At 41.7% G+C, this 19,809-nt stretch overlaps 1 protein-coding gene across 2 annotated transcripts in view; it reads right to left on the reverse strand.

Annotated features, from left to right (window-relative positions):
- Nucleotides 1-1,414: 1,414 nt before the first annotated feature.
- plod2 (procollagen-lysine, 2-oxoglutarate 5-dioxygenase 2) overlaps nt 1,415-19,809 on the reverse strand; it is a 41,148-nt gene continuing 22,753 nt past the window's right edge. Inside the window, exons 5-20 of one of the 2 annotated variants that reach the window (XM_033638325.2) lie at nt 19,554-19,666; nt 19,391-19,454; nt 18,955-19,052; nt 17,684-17,785; nt 15,525-15,650; nt 15,303-15,424; nt 12,990-13,094; nt 11,944-12,069; nt 10,394-10,535; nt 9,562-9,624; nt 8,182-8,295; nt 7,808-7,873; nt 7,496-7,600; nt 4,843-4,989; nt 4,502-4,627; nt 1,415-2,458 (exon numbers count right to left, since the gene is read on the reverse strand). In XM_033638325.2, coding sequence (XP_033494216.1) covers nt 2,303-2,458; nt 4,502-4,627; nt 4,843-4,989; nt 7,496-7,600; nt 7,808-7,873; nt 8,182-8,295; nt 9,562-9,624; nt 10,394-10,535; nt 11,944-12,069; nt 12,990-13,094; nt 15,303-15,424; nt 15,525-15,650; nt 17,684-17,785; nt 18,955-19,052; nt 19,391-19,454; nt 19,554-19,666 — 1,775 coding nt within the window. In that variant the 3' untranslated portion in view covers nt 1,415-2,302. The remainder of the gene's footprint in view (nt 2,459-4,501; nt 4,628-4,842; nt 4,990-7,495; nt 7,601-7,807; nt 7,874-8,181; nt 8,296-9,561; nt 9,625-10,393; nt 10,536-11,943; nt 12,070-12,989; nt 13,095-15,302; nt 15,425-15,524; nt 15,651-17,683; nt 17,786-18,954; nt 19,053-19,390; nt 19,455-19,553; nt 19,667-19,809) is intronic. The other variant, XM_033638326.2, reaches the window with a different exon arrangement.

Consider the following 19,809-nt stretch of genomic DNA (forward strand, 5'->3'; position numbering starts at 1 on the left):
TCAGGACCAGAGTATGTGCCGCAGTAATGTCTAAATCACTGTCTGTCACCGGGCACCCTGCAGTTAGTGGCACACTTGGATTTACTTTGGTATAGGATCATGTTTCCCATCTCTGGAGCCATTGACCCCAAGCATGGCTATATAAACAGGGAGTTCTAGGCCTCCTGGTGTGTTAAACTTTGACCATAAGAGCATGAGTTACTGAGTTTAATCGTCTTAAAAGGAAAAAGGAACTGAAAAGGAACTAAAACCACCTGCCTTTGCCTTTCTTTACTCTCCATTTGACTTTAGAAATAAACCAGGTTTAGAACATTTTCATCCATTTCTGGCTTTTGGTACAGCCATTCTTGTGAGAACCTGCTAGTTTAGAAGGTATGCAGGTTTTCCTGCACGCCTGGCTCGGATCAATGTCACCTTTCAGAGGGTCCGACCAGGGGCAGACCAGGGGAAATGATGGCCACAAAGGGCTCTTTGAGTAGGAGAGAGCCTTTCCCCCATGCTGACCTAAATCTCCCTCTTCTCTCCCCCTCTCCTCGCTGCCTCACAGCAGCTACTCAGACATTCAGCCTTCAACTGGGCTTCACAGGGAGCACAAACGTGCGCCTGGTCAGGGAGTAGTCCTTGCCGGGTAAATAAAAACACAGGCCTCGGGAGGGGCGAGTCTTCAGAGGGTGTGGGTGCTAAAAAGTAATGAGATTTGGTAGGAAGGTGAGTCCTTAGATGATGTCATGAGTGAACTACTGATCTAAGTTTGAGATTGTATTTTGTCTCTAGGTGGCACACAGGTAGTGGTTTGCAATGGGCCACAGTTCTCTTGTTTGTCCGTCTCCAGTACACCATAGTTTGTTTTAGTTTTTCAGTCCAGTTGGTGGATTGAAATGGTAGTGAGAGATAAATAAAAGAGCACCAATGCGCCTCTCCAAAGGATGACAGGTTTTCTGTAGGCTCCACCTTCCATACTCTCCCCTTCTGCTCTGTCATCAGCCCTTACAACTCCCATCTGGCGCACTGTCACAGGGTTATGTGAACATGTTTACACTGAGCCCCTAAGGTAAACTGAACTACATTTGCACCGATATACATCATCACACCACACCCCAAACACTTCAGTGCTGCTCCCCGCTGCAGAGCAGTACTCCGGTCCAGACCAGACCTGATTGTTTCTACATGCGACGTGTTCCGTGGAGAACAACTTGACAGTCTGTGATGAACTGATGCAGTGATAACACAATGGAAGGCTGTCTGCGGTGGGCAGTGATCTCTTCCAGACACTGCTTTGCTTTTGCCAAAAGAATCGACAGAGGACTGAATTTCTTGAATATCTGAAATTACCGTATGCTGAGTTTGTAGAAAGGCCACTGCATGCTTTGAATGCAAAATCACTTTTTTTATGATGCAGATAACAAAGAACAGATTTATTTTTTTTTTATAAAGACTTTTATTAAGTTTTGACAATAAGTTAAACAACTTTCTGAGTTTCAAAATTCATTCACACACATCTCTCAGAAAAATATTGCAGAAATGTCTTCAGAAAAACAAATGAATGTTGCCATTTTCCAAAAGCGAAGGACGAAAAACCTTTCAAGTAAAACAGAACATTGAACTTCATTCAAACAGAATTCATATTGAATTCTGCTGTCTCGTTTTTCTGGTGTGAAAAATTCCAAAAAAAATAGATTTATTTTTCACTGGGTACGTATCAAACTTGATTTGAAAATCTGAATCATTTCAGGGTAGAAAACACCGTCCAAATATGGAGTTAAATCTGGAATGTTGAAACGTGGAGTGTTGATGAGCACCACTCGTTGATTTGGAGGCAGTATATAGGCGTTGTGACATTTTACCTGAAACAAAAATGATACAAAACGGCCATCTGCATGCTAGCATCCTTCATCTAATCGCTAGCAAACCAGTGTGTGATACTAACAGTTACCTTGACAATGTGAAATCAGTATTGTGAAAATCATGATATGGTGATAACTTACAGTACAGTACAGTAATTCCAAGTAGGATGTTGGTTTTCAATGGAAATGGGAGTGTGGCACATTGTGTTCCCTGCTAGCAAATTTTTCTTTCTAATTTGTACATCTTAAGTGTGAATTAGTTTTGTCACTTTCCTCTCCACCTTACACTCTGTTTGACAGAGATTTCTTGAATGCAATCATTTAGTCTTTTAAAGCTTTTGCTTTGAAATAGAACTGCATCAGCAAAACATCTGGGACACAAAACGCCAAATGAAACAAAACAAACATGACAAAAAAAGCAAAGCATGGTCAAAAGACTAACAGTATGATCAGATAGTTCAAGGGTCGATGAAGGACACTGCAATGTAGCGCGTTCCTTTGGTGGTGGGCAGGCCTTCGTGGAGGTGAGTCAGTCGTCCTGGGTGCATGAAGCTCCAGCCTTTCCTCGGTGACTCTATGGAGCAGTTGTACCGATGGAAACGGCAGCCCCCGCCCTGATATAAGGAAAGGAAGGAATTAAAAAATTGCACTATTGATTGGAGTCAACAAGAATACAGGGAAGATGATTAAAGTGAGAACACTCGCATTAAATCAAGCTGGATGACACCCAGATGCCATCAAGCATTCCACTCTAATATCAGCATGCTTGAACTCCTTAAAGGAGTACTTCAAACCCCAAATGATCATTTTCATGACTCTTTTCATGCATACCTCCAAGGTGAATGAAGAATCCAAAAAAGGCAAACCATCTTGATGAATTGATGTCGTTCTGTTTACAGACTTTGATACAACTAGTGCAGTATAATCCGAGTCTCACTTATCCAGTCATATGTAGGGGTGTCCTGATAGTTTTTTGCCCCCGATCCGAGTCATTTTATAATGAGTATCCCACGATAACAAGTCCCATTCAATACTTCTGTTTTCTTAGATAATACAGCTCCACAGTGCACACTTCAAGTACATTAAAGTTACTAAACCCGATCCAATGTGTATGCTTGACAATTGAAAAGCTCTGCAATGCATCAACAAAAAATCCCTGCCTTTGTTTATTTATTTATTTATTTGTTTATTTATTTACAGAGCAAGTAAATAGATCTAAATAACAAACCCCTCCTTTAATCTTATTGGCCTTGCTGCTGTCTCGAGGGAATATCTCTGTCCCTTCAGAGAGTAGCCTTTTCTCCAGTGTTGGTTGCTTTGATGCAGTCTTTGCCTGAGTTACCTGATTGAATGGTATTTTATTCAGTTTATTTTTGCCGTCTGTGCATCTTTAGTGTGGATTAGGCTACATTGATATTGTTAAATCACAAGTCACACTTGCTCCTGGAGCTTTTGTCACACTTTGCAGTGGCGTGTTGACAAGATTGTCTTCAGTTCTTTACCGCTGTCTGTCTCTTTTACACTTGTGGATAAACACCATGCCATAATCACACAAGACTTTCACACTGAGCTGAAATGAAGTGAGTGCTCATAATTTTGTTTAAAAAAAAACAAAAAAAAAAAACAACACATAAATAAAAAGTGTCATACTGCTTTTTTGCTGTTGGTTAAGGCATGTATTTTTGCCGCAGGCGGGGCTCAGCCCCTGCTCTTACACACACAGAGGAGCTCAGCTGAGTAGAGGAGGAAAGTAAAGTAAAGCGGAGAGTTTTATGATAGCTTATTTAAACAAAGGATTGGATCCTCTATACAGCTCAATATACCCCGAACTCCCTCCGTTAAAAAATGCCTTGATCGGCCCTGATCCAGATCTTTGAGATCGGATCGGGATATCCCTTGTGCTTCCTAAACACATGCATTTTTTGCAAAAATGATATATTTAAATCAGTGCTTCCAAACTGGTGGGTCGTGGTTCAAAAGCTGGTCGTGGGCCCATTCCTAATGGACTGCAAGTAACTCGCAAACGCGTCAAGTTTGTTAAAAAAAACAAACACTTTCTTTGAAGTACGGTGAATTATCAGGACAGAGCTTTTATTTTGAAGTGCCGTTTCCTACAGTAGAGTGAGGGACTAAACAACAGCTTTTACAAAGACAGCCAACTAGCTCAACAACATGTCCAAACGCAAGTATACGCTCAGTGTGTTAAATTGTGTGGACCTCAAACTAATGACGAGTAGAAATCTGGACACCGTGGCTGGACCAGTTGGGAAACACTGATTTAAATCATTTATGCATAAACAGCCCAGGTGCGCTACTTGTCCATGCGTGAGACTGTTTATGCAGATGTATATTAGAAAATGCAAACACAGGCAAGAATGCATGTGTTTGGAAAACACTGAACATACAGCTGGATAAATGAGACTCGAGTCAGATTGCACGAGTTGTTGGGGAGTTTGTAAGCAGAAATTTCGGTTTATTTTTGCTGTTGTTAAACGTGGACCCTGATGACTTGAATTTATCATGAATGTTCCCCCTTTTTGGATTCATGGATTTGAGGTTTTCTTCCCGAATTCAGTGTAACACAGGCTGAGTAACTGACATAAAACAACTTAAAAAAGGTCATTGGGGCGAAGTTTTCTTTGAATACAACTCCTTACCTGAAAGTCTGTGTCTTTGTTATTGAGGGCGATGTTGATGGTGAAGGTGGAAGAGTCGTGATGGGGCCTCAGGTACGCTTGCCTCTCCGGCGTGTATTTTACCACAAAGTTCATTAAAGCATAACCCTGTGATGAAGCACATTAATCCATCAAGTTAGCTGACAGTCAGTGTACCTTTGAACATAACCGATGGAGAACCTGTCAGCTGTTATTAATTGCTGCACATGTGAGAACAGGGTCCATAACAAGAGGAAACTTTTTCTTCAGTTTAAGCTTTTGGGCAAATAGTGGCAGCGTTCATTGTTTATCTTTCTTTCACTTCTCCATGAGGTCACACTTACCTTAGTGTAGTAGCCAGAGAAAACTTTTAACGTGACGGGCGATATGAACTCTCGGATGAAGTGTAGCCACTCTTTGTCATAGCCGATTTGCTTCATATGAATGTCGTCCGTCGGCACCGTCTCGTAGCCGCCGGCGATCCGCTTGTCCTGAGAAAAAAAGAGAGGAAGTAAAGCATACTGCAGTGTGATTAACGACGGAACAAATGACCCACAATCCGCGATGTGTGCCATCACAAAGTGGTGATGATGATGACAACGTGCCTGTGTGTGCGTGTGTCTCTAAAACCGCAGGCTGTACTGTTGTCTGTCTGCATGAGGCTTAATGACCCATCCAGCTCAGCCTTTTTCCCCACACAGAGTTAGTCAAAGAATCTGTACACATTTAGTCTCTCAGGCAAACTTTTAGACGCATTAATTACCAATTTCAACCTACATAAAACAGGCCACATGGAATAGACACCATAAACATTAAACACAATATCATAACCATTTATGTGGTTATATTTAAATGATGGACCTGGACAGGATGGTAATAAAATTAAACATGTGTGTACAAGTACCCTGAACACCAGTGGTGTCTGTGTGTGAGATTGTGCGTGTCCTAACAGGATTTTGAGCATTTAAAAGAATAGTCCACTCACTAATCCCTACATCTGGCTAACATTCGACCCCCTTGACCCCTGAATGTCGTGAAAGTTAGTTTGAAAGTAACAGCTCACCCAGGCATCAAAGACAACAAAGGCAAGGCTGTTACAATAAAGTTTACAAGGCAACATGAGGGATTATTTCCTGCCTTCCACTTCTTCCTATTGATGTCTGTGCTGGATTAATTACAACAAACACTTAACCACAACAAGACATGGAAGGCTTTGTCTTTACTATGATAATTATCTTACTCAGGCAATTTAAAAGTTGTGAAAGTTTTTTAATGTGTACTGAATAAATTACAGCAAATGGCTTCTTCTGAAGGTTAGAAAATGAGCCCTGGTGTCTCCAACTGTGTGCAACTATTGCTGCAAATGATGTGTTCAGTAATAGATGGGCAACCTATTGTTATTTAATACTAAAATATTGAGTTTATGTGAGCTTGTTTCAATCTCATAAACTGATTCTTGTAGCCCTGTTTTTTTTAGCCTTTAACAAATGCAATTAACAAATTAGCTTTTAGCTCAAAGCATCGTTGTGCCTCAGCATAACCATATTTAAGTGGGATAATGGCTGTTGAGTCTTAGGGCCCTGTTTTACACCTGGCACAAAGCAGAGTACAGCGCAGCACAACTGGGTGGCTGTAGCTCAGAAGTAGTGGAAGATTGGTGGTTTGATCCCCAGCTCCTCCAGTCTGCATCCTTGGGCATCATACTCAACCCCAAATTGCTCCCGAGAGTGTATGAATGGTTTCTGAGTAGTAGGCGGCCCCTTGTATGGTAGCCTTGGCCAATAATGTGTAAATGTGTGTGCATGGGTAAAAGAAAAAACCTGCTTTGAGTGGTCTGAAGACTAGAAAGGTGCCATACAAATGCAGTCCATTTACCATTTACTGTTGAATTGTCATTGTTAGCTTCAGACTGATGCAGTTGTCATTTTCACGGCCATTGTCCACACTGTGCAAGTAGCAAATGTGCTCGTGCTCCTCTGTGCGCCCATGGACAGACATCAAATGCATCATTGACCAACAGAAACCTAGCCTAAATTTTATTTTATATATATATATATATATATATATATATATATATATATATATATATATATATTATATTTATTTTCCTGCTATTTAAAGGGCACATTATTCAGATGGTAAAATGTGCCTACATAGGTGAGTTCAAAATGCACGTACACCCTGCTTATTAAACACACAGGGAGCCACTGATGGTTTGCAGGTGGGTGAAATAATTCATCATTAATGAGGTGAATATTAATAACATTGTCTAAAATGTGAACATAGCAGAGAGCAGAGCAGAGCTGCTCTCTGACTCAACATTAAGAGAGATGCTGTGCACATTTACGTTTGAGAAGCAGCATATCTTCATTGATTTTTCATTAGTTAAATGTTTAGTTCTGTTTCCTCTAGCAAGTGTATAACTTAAGTTTTTAATGCTACTGCTTAAATGTCCCACAATATTTGCTGCAGTGACATGGCGGCTCTTACTGCATTACTCTCATCAGAAAACCACTCGCTTCTTCAATTTGCCAAATACACCTTGTAAAAAGCAATGTGTTAGGTGTAGGTGCCCTGGCTTTTAAAATGAAAAGAAGATGATATTCTGATTTATTGAATTAATTCAAAATGAAATACTACCCCTTTGCCCCTTGCACCTTATTTTGCACCCAGATTATGCATCATTTAACTAGCAAAAGTGGAGTTGGGGAAGACCTAAATACACTTGCATCATGCACTTTAGACCACGCACTACAGATTGCTTAAACAGGGCCCTTAGTCTTGTTTTTAATCGCAATTGTCCTATACTTTTTGACATTTTATGGATGAAAAAAAAAGTAAAAGGTGATGAAAAGGACAAGTATTTTCAGCCATAATATTATTCACACATTGTCTCCCTCACAAGGATGTGTGAACATTACCACAGAAAAAAAGTATGTGCCTGCTGTGTGTTGACTACAGCTCTGTGTTCAGTGAACCTCAGTTAACAGTACTGACCTCATGTTTGCCTCCGGACCATGAACCATAGTGCTCCATCTCCTCAACTATTTCATCACAGGCCTTCTCTGTGAGGACTGGGAACCAGAACACATCTGGACAAGGCTGCAATACACAGACATGAGCAATGAGACCACGGAGAACAGACTTGAGTCACACCTTCACCTTTAGCAGCTGTGACTGAAATGTAATACCCAGAGATGTTAAAAGCAGATGTGTGGGATTTCTGTCCGACGTTATGTCATTGTCTTTCACTGTCTCTGAGTCTGTATCTCCAGCACATGCAGATATACTCGCAGAATAAATACAAACCTCCTCCAAGTAGTTCTCAGTGAAAATCTGAGTGTAGTTTTTGTGGATGTACTTCTCCTTCCAGTCCTGCGAGGAGAAAGAGTTGCAGATTAGTTGCCATTTTTGTGGACTGTTAGCTGACCTACATACCTCACAGAGCTAATCCCCTCTCCCACAGGGCAGGTCCCAGCGTGCCAAATACAGTAGTAAATCACAAAGCCTTATCAGTCAGGAGTCTTATCACGCTGAAGTCATTACTTCAGAATTGTCTCACATCTGTAATCCTTCCATTATGGCTAATAACCTTTACAGGTGGCTGCGCGTTTATCTCAGCTATTCAGAAAAAAATGGCTTTCTTTGTGTATGAAGAATATGGAGAAAACATAATGACTTACCACAGGGTTTTCAAATATCTGCCACAAGTCATTGTTATAATGGGAAATGTTATAATTGGCTGTGGAAATGAGCCTCCCAAAGTCGTGACGGTTTGTTATGTACATGAAGACTCCCTGCAGCAAACACGGGGAAAAAAAAAGAAGTTCAGTCAGTTTCACAAAAAGTTGGAGTCTCTTTAATGTCTCACAGGCAGGATTTCTAACAGATCCATATCTACATAAACATAATTCATGCTCTGCAGGTTATAATTATGGTAACTGTTTATGACTTGAACACTCATCGATGGTTAGCATCGGCATAAAAACCGACAGTTACTCGTGGCAAACTACTTTAAAGCTTCATTTGCCCCAAAATGAAAATAAAGTGTGATTTCAGTGTGCTTTAACACACTGAAATCAAGTAGCTTTAACTTAGATAGAACCAAAAGAGACAGATAAATAATCTAAGATTATTTATGGGTGGGTGGTGGCGGGGCTGCAGGGCGTTGGTGGGTTGGGGAACAGGACAGGGTGGGGCAGTGAGGTGAGAGGAGTGGGAGAACAGGGACAGAGGGGTGCTGGGCAGCTTGGGACAAAGCAATTCCAGGAACGATACTCTATCTACAGTGAAGCACGGGGAGGGCGCCGTGTAGGGGTGGATTTGGACTCACTATCAGACTAGGCTTTGAAAAGAAAAAGAAATGATGAATTAGACAGGGTTTTGCAATATGCTGGTGCAAGTGTCCAAATTGCTAATGTATAAAATCATCTTGTGAAAGCTGTGATTTAGTCCAGATGGTTTACATGAGTGAAAGGAAATATTATCGGAGCCTAGTCTGAGATCAGTCGGTGTGTTTAGAGGGAGCAGCTGGTTACATATGTTTCCTGGAAGGTTTGGCGGTGTGGGGTAAAGCATCAGGACAGGGGACTTGCATGTGAACTGACTCTCCAACCTTCTTTCTCCTCCTTGATCTCCTCTTGGAAGGCATCATATAAACAGGACAGAAAACAGGTCTTTCTCTCTCTATCTTAGACAAATATCTGTTTTTGGACCTGAACTCAAGCAAAGAGATCAACATCAATTTCCAAAGAGCTGCCAGACATCCTGATCTTTTCTGTAAGGATATAGGCAGCAGCTCAATAGTAAATCTTATTACATGTTTGAATATGTAATCGCCCAATCTGAAATAGTGATTGACAATGCTCAATTCCAGTGGAGAAACAAAAATGTGTCTTTGCTTTACTACACATTTACTGAATTTAACTCAGCAGGGCCAAAAAATCCTCAATCAAATCAGGTCTTTTTCATGTGAAAAAGAGTCTGCTATGAAACGGCTTCTGAGCGCTAACCCATTGGAAATGGATGTTTCAGAAAACAGAATAATCAAAACAAATGGAAACCTTCGGGGGCCTGAGCATATGGAAGGCTTCCGGAGAGGGGGAGTCTTTTTCTCTGTGACTGGTCTAAAATAAAGGAGAAGCATGATGTAAATATCATAACATAAATTACTGTTTCAGAGTAAGAGACAGAGTGACAGTTGAAATATGTATATGTCACATACATAGCAACTCAGGAGGAGAGGAAATGCGCCTGCATGAGAAAGGAGCAAGGTTCCCTCTGAAGCTGATGTTTTTTGTGGGTTAACACGGGAGGAATGCATGCTGGGGGAAAAAAGCCAAGCAATCCGAAAGTACACCATGTTTGGATCAGGCATGGTAGTTGTTTAGGTCAGAACATAGGTGACATGTCAGTGGTATAAAACACAGCTGGGTGGACAGTTTATAAGTGGAAAGAAAAACACATCACACAGACAAGACAAACTTTTGTCAGCTAGCCAGCCAGGCATTGCAACCAGTTGCACTGTCTGTGGTCATGTAACAACGAGGGCAAGAGAAAGTGAGGGATTATGGGATACAAGTGGAGGAGAGAACCTTAATGCACTATAGAGCAACCATAAACAAAGGTTCATGCCTTGATGACAGACAGACATTTAAAACCGCTTATACTTGCCAGTCTTTGGTTTCCGTTGAGCTGTTGACTTTGTCAGGGTTAAGAGACTCTAAACTAGCAGTACTGACTCTTAAAAAAAATATTCAAATATAAATATTCTTACAGTGGTTATGCCCTAATAAAGTCATGTTTTTATAGACGCTACAGTGCAGACTACTACTTCACACTATGTTTACAGTACTGAGACATGAATCCCTCAAGATGGCGGCTAAGAGTTCTTACCATTTCTCTGGCATTTCTACAAAAAGCCATATCTGGGTCTAGTTTCTCCAGCACAAAGTAGTTCCTCTCTTTCAGTTCATTCCTCAAAGCACTGCCCTTGACAAGGTATATATGTGCCATGAAAGGAATGTTCCACACACCCCTAGAAACAACAAGACAGAGACAAAGTGCTCATTTTACAGTAACTGGGTAAATTTGCATTCTTGGAGTGCTTGAGATTTTTTCATTATAAGCCTCATGCCAGCCATGACTACAGCCATGACTACAGGTGTGTTGTTTGGGAACTATATGGCGAAATAAGGCAGCATGTCAAGACTAACGCCGGATTTCCACTGGATGCGTGTCCGTTGCGGAACGGCAGCGCTGGTTATCCGCTGCGTGCTCCACCGTCCGTCAATACCCACCGGCTGCGTTTGCTGTGCGGTGCGGTGCAGCTCCGCCGGAAGACATCTCGGTGCACTGCCATGATTAATATCTCCTCGTCCATGGTGTTCACGGGGTGAAATGACGTCTGAAAACCTCTGACCTGTTGACTTCAGGCCTGCCTCTACCCATTATGTAGTTTTCAAGGTGCAGTGCAGGGAAATATGATCCGCCGTGAACACTCTGTACTTTATTTTGAAAATTAACCGGATGTTTTATTGTGTTTCTGTGCACGACTTCCTGCCCCGCACGATCTGCTCTGTGCTGAATTGCTGCGTTGTGCTCCGGCGTCCGGCAAAAATAGAAGTCCTGCGTATCTGTTCCGGAGGGCTCCGGAGTGCCGGAGCTGTGACGGAGCCGGAACGCAGCACAGCCGCAGCCGGTGGAAACACACACATTGACTAGAATGGAATCCTATCGGCTCCGCTGCCGTGCCGGAGCGCAGACGCAACCAACATGCATCTGGTGGAAATTGGCCTTAAGAAAAGACGTTATCATAATATTTTGTCTGTCGAGTTACAGGTACATAGCAGTACATTTAAAAATACTTTTAGGTGTTTTTTTCCTTGACTATACCCCTTTTACTCCCACTTTGTGATGACCAATTCCACTTGCCCTACCATCTTTGTCTTAGAGGTTTATCCCCAGATCCCAACCTTCTCTGCTCACGCACACTAACCAACCAGTAGGAGTTGCTTGTGCAGCTACAAGGACCTAATCCCTCACTGTCTTCCTCCCCACAGTTTGGCGGGTGACTAAATCTGGGTTTCTACTGTGGTGGGTGAATGTTTACTCCTTTGTGCCATCTGGGCGCCATTTCAGCTTATTTTTAAACACATAAAAAGCGAGAGAGAAGAAGTGAATTCGACTACAGCTGCAGGCTCTGACACTCAGTGCTAAATTACTGCACAGGTTGATTGTGACTCTAACGACTGTTCATATGTGTATTGTAGCATGTAGCTCGTAATGACGGCTTGACTTAACATGGATGAGAACTGTTTCGGCACAATAAGGCAAGATTTATTTTAGTCATGGTTATGCTGAGGGATGCAATACCAGTGTGTGAACCATAAAAATGCAGGGCTGTTGCTGTGTGCGTGTGTACCCTCATTGTACTTGTGACTTACACACGCTTTCTCTGCACAATGTCGATATAATCTTCAGAGCGGGCGTAATAACCATCCAGACTCAAGGCTCCCCAGAAGTTGGACCACAGCTTGCCGTGACGAGTGACAAGGGGACCAATTATTTTTCTGTAGGGAAGCAGAAGGCAGAGTGGAGAGATGGTAATTCTGTCAGAGTAGATAAAAAATCTGTGACATCTTACAGACAGCCAACCACCTAATGCACTGGGTCTCGTAGCGGTGCTGCATCGAGGCGATCAACCTCTGTGGAAAGATATGATCAGTGCCAAGTCACTAACAGATTGTCGAAGTGCATAATGCAAACCAGAGCCGTAAATCATGCTCGACTGGATTGAGTGTAATGGCTTGCTGCAGCAGGCTTTTTTTCCCCCTGAATCTAGTCGACTTCTTTGAATTTGTATGAAATACAGTAACAAAGGGTTTGTTCCACTGCAGCTCCTTTAGTCGTACAAACCAAAACCACAATGAAAGGGATTTTTTTTCTATGAAATAAACTGGGCAGACTTAAAATAATTGAGCCATAAATCACAGCGATGGTTGATAGGGATGCAGATGGATGCACTATGGTATACTAATGCAAAGATGGCTGAGATAGATTGGAATTTTCCTCCCTTGACTTCAGTCCCTGGAGAGAATTCTCATGTTGTCTTTAAATATCCTAGAAAGGGGTTTATAGATTGCATGCTTCCAACAGGTCACAATGCCATGCCACTGCCACAACGACATCCAGTTTATAGGGAGGTTTCTTCAGAATCACAAGCTGCAGAAGGGAAAAAGGGTTTGCATGTTTGTTTTTTGTATAATGCAAAGTGGCATTTCGGGGTTAGCGTAGTAGACCGTTTCACTGTTTCCGTGTGGCCAGGCAAAAAACAGGAAGCCAGGGCAGCTTATTTTTAAACTGTCATTCACCCGGCTGTAATGTTCCTGTGGCTTTGCCACTTTCAATGGTTCAACGATCACAACAACAACCAGGGAGGCTCCCTGAATGAGTTCCAGCGTGGTTGTTATTCCAGCTACCATATGATTACCTGTTCTGCTCGATGAGGAGCTTCAGTGTCTGTCTGTTGGTGAGCATCACATCTGAATCCATGCTGAAGTAGTAGTCGCACGTGGCATCCTTACGGCAAAGATCCCTAATGAAATCAAAAGCACAGACATGACGTAGAGAGTAGTGATTATTCAATCTGGGGCTGATTACAGTCAATGAAATACTTGAAAGTAATCACGGTCGCAAGTTGAAATTTATCAGCTCCTAAGTACAAGATGTCATTTTCAATTGCAGAGTCAGACTCTCACTGACTATCTTTAAGTCTCCAGTGGATAATGTGATTTAGGGAAGATTAGAGACTGCTAATAAACCTTAGACTTCTTCATTATAGGGCTGTCCTGACCAATGCTTTTAGGCATACTGTGTTTTTGATAGGATCTCTGTGATGAGGCCTCACAGATTGAATTATCCCCATGACAACAGGCTATTATTTAACACTGAGCAATGAAAGAGAAAGGGCCCATATCGGAGGACTCAAGGAGAAACACTGCACCTTTTTGGCTGCTGTGCAATACATCACACAAGCCACACATTTTCTCCTGTGCTCTCTAGCCAAGAAAGGACACATTATCTAAAGTCTAGCGAGATAACTATTGAGCTGACAATATTGCAAACTCACTACATATATATGCAGTGAATCTTTTAGTTTGAAACGAACACCTGTTCTGCAGCATAAGAGGACTGTTTTATTAAATACATGCTATCACCATCTAGAGGTTTAAATGTAATTTAAAGGGTCAAAATTCAGGGTGTTTAAGTAGTGTGGACACAAATCTCAACATGGATGCAGCTGAGGTGGCGGCTAGCAGCTAACAATGCTAACTATGAATAGCGTTAAACAATGATAACAGTAATGACAGAGCTAATGGTGTTAACCAGGGTAGAAATGGAGGGTGGGTGCTACATTCCCATGCCGCTGCTGTTCCACTACTAGCGATAACCACCATATGAGCTCAATGCAAGATGGCGGCGATTAGCTAGCCAGTGGGGGCTACACATACACTACACGGACTGTCTACCACAACAAAGAACAGATAAGCTTAGATTACAACACACACAGATGTAGCATGACTTCATTCTCTGCTCAGGATGCCATTACTCCACTATATATTCACATTGCAAAAGTGGTTTGCTGCTAATTTAATGCTCTGAATGTGGCGTACAGATCCTCTAAAGGGGAACTACATCCATTTTAAGAATTCACGTGTGGTCTAACACAGTCAAAAATATTCATTAACATGGACAGCTCCCAAATTCAAAAGCTAGAGTGCTAAAACTCAAATTTGTGATATCACTGGGTATAAAGTCTGGAACTGCCTTATAGACAATGAATTGGGAAAGATGTTATACATGACACTGATACCTCTTTTCTACCAAAGTAGCTCTGGCTCTTTAACCTCTTCTGTGCAAGATTCTTGGACCCTTGGGGCTGTCTAATGAATCAGCCTGTGTTTCCATCAGTTTTAAGAGGAACCACTGTAATCAAGAGCATGTCCTTAACAGAGGGCGTTGCACAATGCACAATAGAAGTAAGCAGCAGTAGCAATTACATTGATTATGTTTGTTCTGTTATTACAGTTGGTTTTACCCGAGCATGGGGCAACTACTAATGCAACCACTGCACGCTCTTTCTCTTCTGACAATTTCTCACTTGACTTCTCCATAGTTGCCTTCTCTATCCTCTCTTTCCAACCTGCAGAACATGACGCCCACTGATGTTGTCATAGTTCACAATTTAGATGAAGGAAAACCTGCTATTTTCTGGTTCCAGCTGAGAACCAACTTTTCGGCTTCTAAACCAGTTTATTTTTGGTTGAAATACTCGGTTCAAAATAAGATGCGGGAACCGGAACAGAACTGTTCCATGTTGGTGGAAAAGTGGTATGAGAGCACCCGGGGGATTATTCTCAGTATATTGGTACATTTGCTGTTTCAGAACTGAAAACACTGCAACAGGAAAAGCTCATTATGATGTAAAAAAGAAAACAAGCATTCACTGGTTTCACAAAATCCCATTCATTGTCAATGGAGCAGCTCAAGGCTTTACACTTGATTACATCACAAGTTTGAGACTTTTTTGAGAGAGAGTAGCTAATGTTCGCAAATATAGATTGAACTTTCCAAGGCCATGGAAATAACATATCAGACCTCTTAATTTAGGTGGTGTTCCTCTTTAATGTGCAAGTTCTTCTTTAGTTTAGGATCAATCGAGGCCAAAGACATCATCATCTAGTTGAATCAATTTTATTCCTCAAACCACACGTTCTGAGAGATGATAGATTTAGAGACATACATGCCCATGTTCCTGGCCTCTCCTTGGCTCAAATTTTCTTCTGGACCCACAACCTTGAAACTGTTGAACACATTCCTGTTCTCTTCCCAGAACTTCTGGAGGTGCTTCTCGTGGTAAACCTCCTGAGCAGGGAGCCAATATTAATGGATTAGGAGCCACATAGAAGGAGCCATGTGTGGTAGAGCTCTAGAAGATAGCCAACGAACAGCTGCATAAACTCACATTATTGTGGATGAAAACATTTAGTTTATCTTTGGGATAATCCAGGGTTAGGAGTCGCTGGAAGAATTCAGGGAGGAATGGAGTTGGCTGCTCAATGAATACTCCAACCAACACACTGGGATACTCCTGTTTAGATTAGAGAGGAGACAAATTAGTACTATTATACACAGAGCAGGTTTTAGTGATGGACCACTGTTTAACATAAATCAAGGATGATGTGACATTTCACTTGAGACATAAGCAAACAGTGAAGCTTCAACAGATGGTGTCATGACAGCGTTCCTTTTGCTTTATTGTCACTTCATTGCTCTTTGTTATATGATGTGATGGCTTTTATTCATTGCAGAGGTCTGTGTTAAATTTAAGCAATATATTTTTACTGTTGACATTTATGATTAGCATATTCTTGCCAAAAAATATGAAAAGTTCTACAGACAGGGGCAGTGGACATCCAACTAGGTATGCTCTGCTTTACAGGACATTCTAACTTCTAACCCACATTGCCACGTATAACTCTTTTCAGAAGACAGCCCAAAATGTACTGTACAAAATGATGGTTCAGACAGTTCGGGCAAAGAAGATATATAGAGAAAAGGCACTGAGAAGAAAGGAGGAAACATTTTCCCATGACACTCTGCTCCAGCCCACACAGCTCAGTCTGGACTCCTCATCTTCCAATGACCAGTTCACAGCAAAGGTCTGGCCCAGGGATGAAAAGGGATCCAAGCCGAACCGTCTAATTTGCAAGTTCCGCAATGACTGCGTTGCAGGCACAAGAAGGGGGGGACTCGAGCATCTTGCCAATCTGAGCTTAAATTGTTACGGACATGCAATGGACAGACAGTGAAAGGAAAGGAAAGGAGTGGTAAAAAGGGCAGGGAAAAGAATAACCAAAGCATCTATTAAAACCAACAGAAACAACAAAGACTTTCTTTTGAAAACAAGAGACAAAACTAGGTAGTGACGAGATCTAGGGAGCTCAGTGTAGGGTAGTAGTGTAACACTAGTGTAACAGTATCTTTGCAAAGCCTGAGCTTATTCCCAGAACCAAAGTACACAAAGAACCAATCTAGACAGACAGTGACCTGGATTTACCCCACAAGAAAGGCCTGGACACAGTATGACCAGTGTTTCCACATGACCTGATCTCACAGACACCTCTGTCCCAAACACACAGAGTGGCACAGTGGAATGAAATATCACTGACTTGCCTATTATTGAGAAGCAGCATTTTTCGGCATTCATTATGGAAGGTCACTGAGAGCAGCTTTTACAGAGATGCCTTTCATGTAGCTGGGTTAGTACTGAATCGGCTCCAGGTAAACTACTGAAGCACTTTTATTTATGGAGCATACAGAATTACAGTTAATGTTAAAGGATTCATTAGTCAGTAATACACTTCACAGACATTGCGCTTTTTGTGTAGTGCAAAGATATTTTGTAATTGCAAAGACAGGTTTTGTTGCACTTTTGAACAGGTCTGTACCAAACTAATTTACAGAAACAAAGTAGATAAAAAAAAGGATAATAGAATATATTAACTGGGATCTTGTGTATGCTTCAGTGCTTTGACCATGAAGACAAAGTAAAGTTGCGGAACGTTGTTGACAGACACAGCTAGGGAAATTTTCTACAGCCTGCCATTCTTGCTGTCTATACATTGCCAGCCTTGGCTAAACTCTGTGACAAATTTTCAGCGTAACCACTATAACTTACTTTTGTGGATATAACCCATACTGAGAAGCCCACTAAAAGGCAGGCTGGTCGACAGTGACACCCCTTTAAATGAGCCCTTCTAAAAACCCCAGAAGCCATATCCTGCACCACAGCAGTGCAGTGCTTCCTCTTCCCCAAGTACTGGCACTTATGCTCTTTTAAAAGGGTCCAAGAGGACCAACGGGCACATAACCTATTATTGCTGGAAAGAGAGTGCGTGCAGCACCAACAGTCTTGCATATCTGCTGAAAAGCTGGGCTCTACTCCTACTGTCTAGACAGTCACTGATAGATGGATGGTTGACGCTGGAAGACCAGGCGCTGTTTCATCTTTTGTGTCCAAAGGGAGGTGGCTCATGACAGACTTTCCACAGCAGCACTTTTAAAAATGGACTAAAGGAGGACAGGAAATAGAAGAGAGATTGTTTCATTTGAAGCACTTACCTTTAACTGAGACAAGTCCACAACATCGTCATCACAGTGCGCACAGCCGTGTTCATAGTTCCATGTATCAGGGACATAGTTGGCCAAGTAGTTCAAGTACATCTGTGAGGGAAAGAATTCAGAGCAGGTGAATGCCAGGTTACAGAAGATTAATATCAGTATAAGCAAAAACCTTTCTCTGACTCAGCGGAGCTCCCTTTTATCGCCGTGATGTGTTTGGATTTCTTTGAAATATGACTCTGGATATCCAATTCACTTCTTTATTATAAGAATAAATGACCAGGTAGGATGAGTAAGCAGAATCACTTCAGACTAAGGTCAGACTGAAGACCATAGAGGCCATAAATGTTTCTTAAAGTAAAATTGAGACTTCACTGTCTGGTGTAATTATCCATTTTCTTCTCAGTTCTCTTCATAAATTTCAACGTATTGTAATCATAATTATGTCTGCTCTTTATTTAGTGTGCACAAAAAGTTCACGTTTATGGGGAACATAGTAGTTTCAGTTCACTGCTGTTTAGGAATCCCTTATTGCAGACATTAACATTGAGATCATATATTTGTAGCCAGGTTGAACTTGGCACGATAACTGGAAAAAATAATAATGAACTAATGGTAAGGAGTCCAACCAGGCAGCTCTACCGGCAGGAACCACACTGCTAGGACAGGGATTCTGTGATCTACCATGCAGAGCTTCTCCACCAGATGTTGAGGCCTCCGGGAAGAATGACTCAACAGTTTGGTGGGTTTGGTTCATTACCAGGGTAGGCCGGAGACAGGCGGCTGGTGGTGGAGCAGGACTTGTGAAGAGATGGGGGGAAGGAAAAGGCAAGAAAAAGAACTCCACAGAATGATGATGGTATCATACGGACATCCTGCTTTTCAGCTTGCTGAGCCTGTCACTCTATTTTACAGAGAGTGAAAAGAAAATGGGGGACACATGGGCAAAAGAAATATACCCCAGTTTTGGCCAGACCTCTGTCCTCCACTGAATAATGAGCTGATTTTTATGGCCAGGACTACTGGCAAGTGAACAGTATGTATATTTCCTGAATGTGTGGGAATTTATGCACTGAAATGAATATTTGGTGATTAATGTCACTTGGATAAGAACCTAAATGAGCCAACAGAAACTCATCAGCAAAATGGAAAAGAACAGTTCAATAACTGAGCAAGTGTACAAGATGACAATAATTAACTTAAAAGTGTTTATGCTGTGCCATAAGTACGCTATGTGAGGTGTGCCCGGGGGGGCGTAACTTCTTACTCACTTTGGTGTTTCCGTTGCCATGGACTACCACTGGCAGGGAATCGTACACTGTGTTTCTAACTCTGACTCTGTCTGTTCCAAACTTGAGGAGCACTTCATCTGCCAAAAAGAGAAACAAGAGACATTTCAGGCCAGGTTATGAAAATCGACTTACCACATGGGCGAGAGCTGTGAAGGTTTATAACTTACTGGGTAAAGTGCCAAGCCTACAAGTTCTCTGAAAGTATGCAATCGTTCACAGAGTGTGGGAGCAAAACGGGACGGTGTTGGTTCAAGTTGGTGCAGCAAAAGTTATTTAATGCCCTAGTTTTCATTTTTTTTCATTTGTGAGTCAGCATGAACCTGGTGTTTTAAATAACTGAGTTTAAAATATTTGACAAAATTACACAGATTAGCAGTGAATTGAATTATGGAATTTAGTTTCTGTGATGTCTCACCAACAGCCCCATTTAGGTTCTGGAAAATCTGGCACTTGTGGTCCAAAGTCATATTGAGAGTTTGCTGAAAGACATGAAAACATAAAGTATCTTAGTCATCCATGATGTGTTTGAAAGGGATATATTTTCACATTAATCATTGGCATTGACATAAGGTACTCACTCGCTGTAAAGGATCCAAGTATATTTTTGTGTAGAAGAGCTGGTCATCATCGTTGTCATGGAGATTCCACTGTGAAACAACTCTGTTGATGTATGGGGCATAGCCGATTATACCTGCAAGTAATAAACAGTGTGAAATACACAGCCAACGGTAAAGTATAGGGTTGAGGGAGGTTTACAAGGTCATATACAACTGTCAGACTGTTGGTGACAATTACAGTATACAGCTGGAATGCCTTACACTAAGTGCGATTTTT

The sequence above is a fragment of the Epinephelus lanceolatus genome, chromosome 20 (genome assembly GCF_041903045.1).
Source record: "Epinephelus lanceolatus isolate andai-2023 chromosome 20, ASM4190304v1, whole genome shotgun sequence".
Taxonomy (NCBI): domain Eukaryota; kingdom Metazoa; phylum Chordata; class Actinopteri; order Perciformes; family Serranidae; genus Epinephelus; species Epinephelus lanceolatus.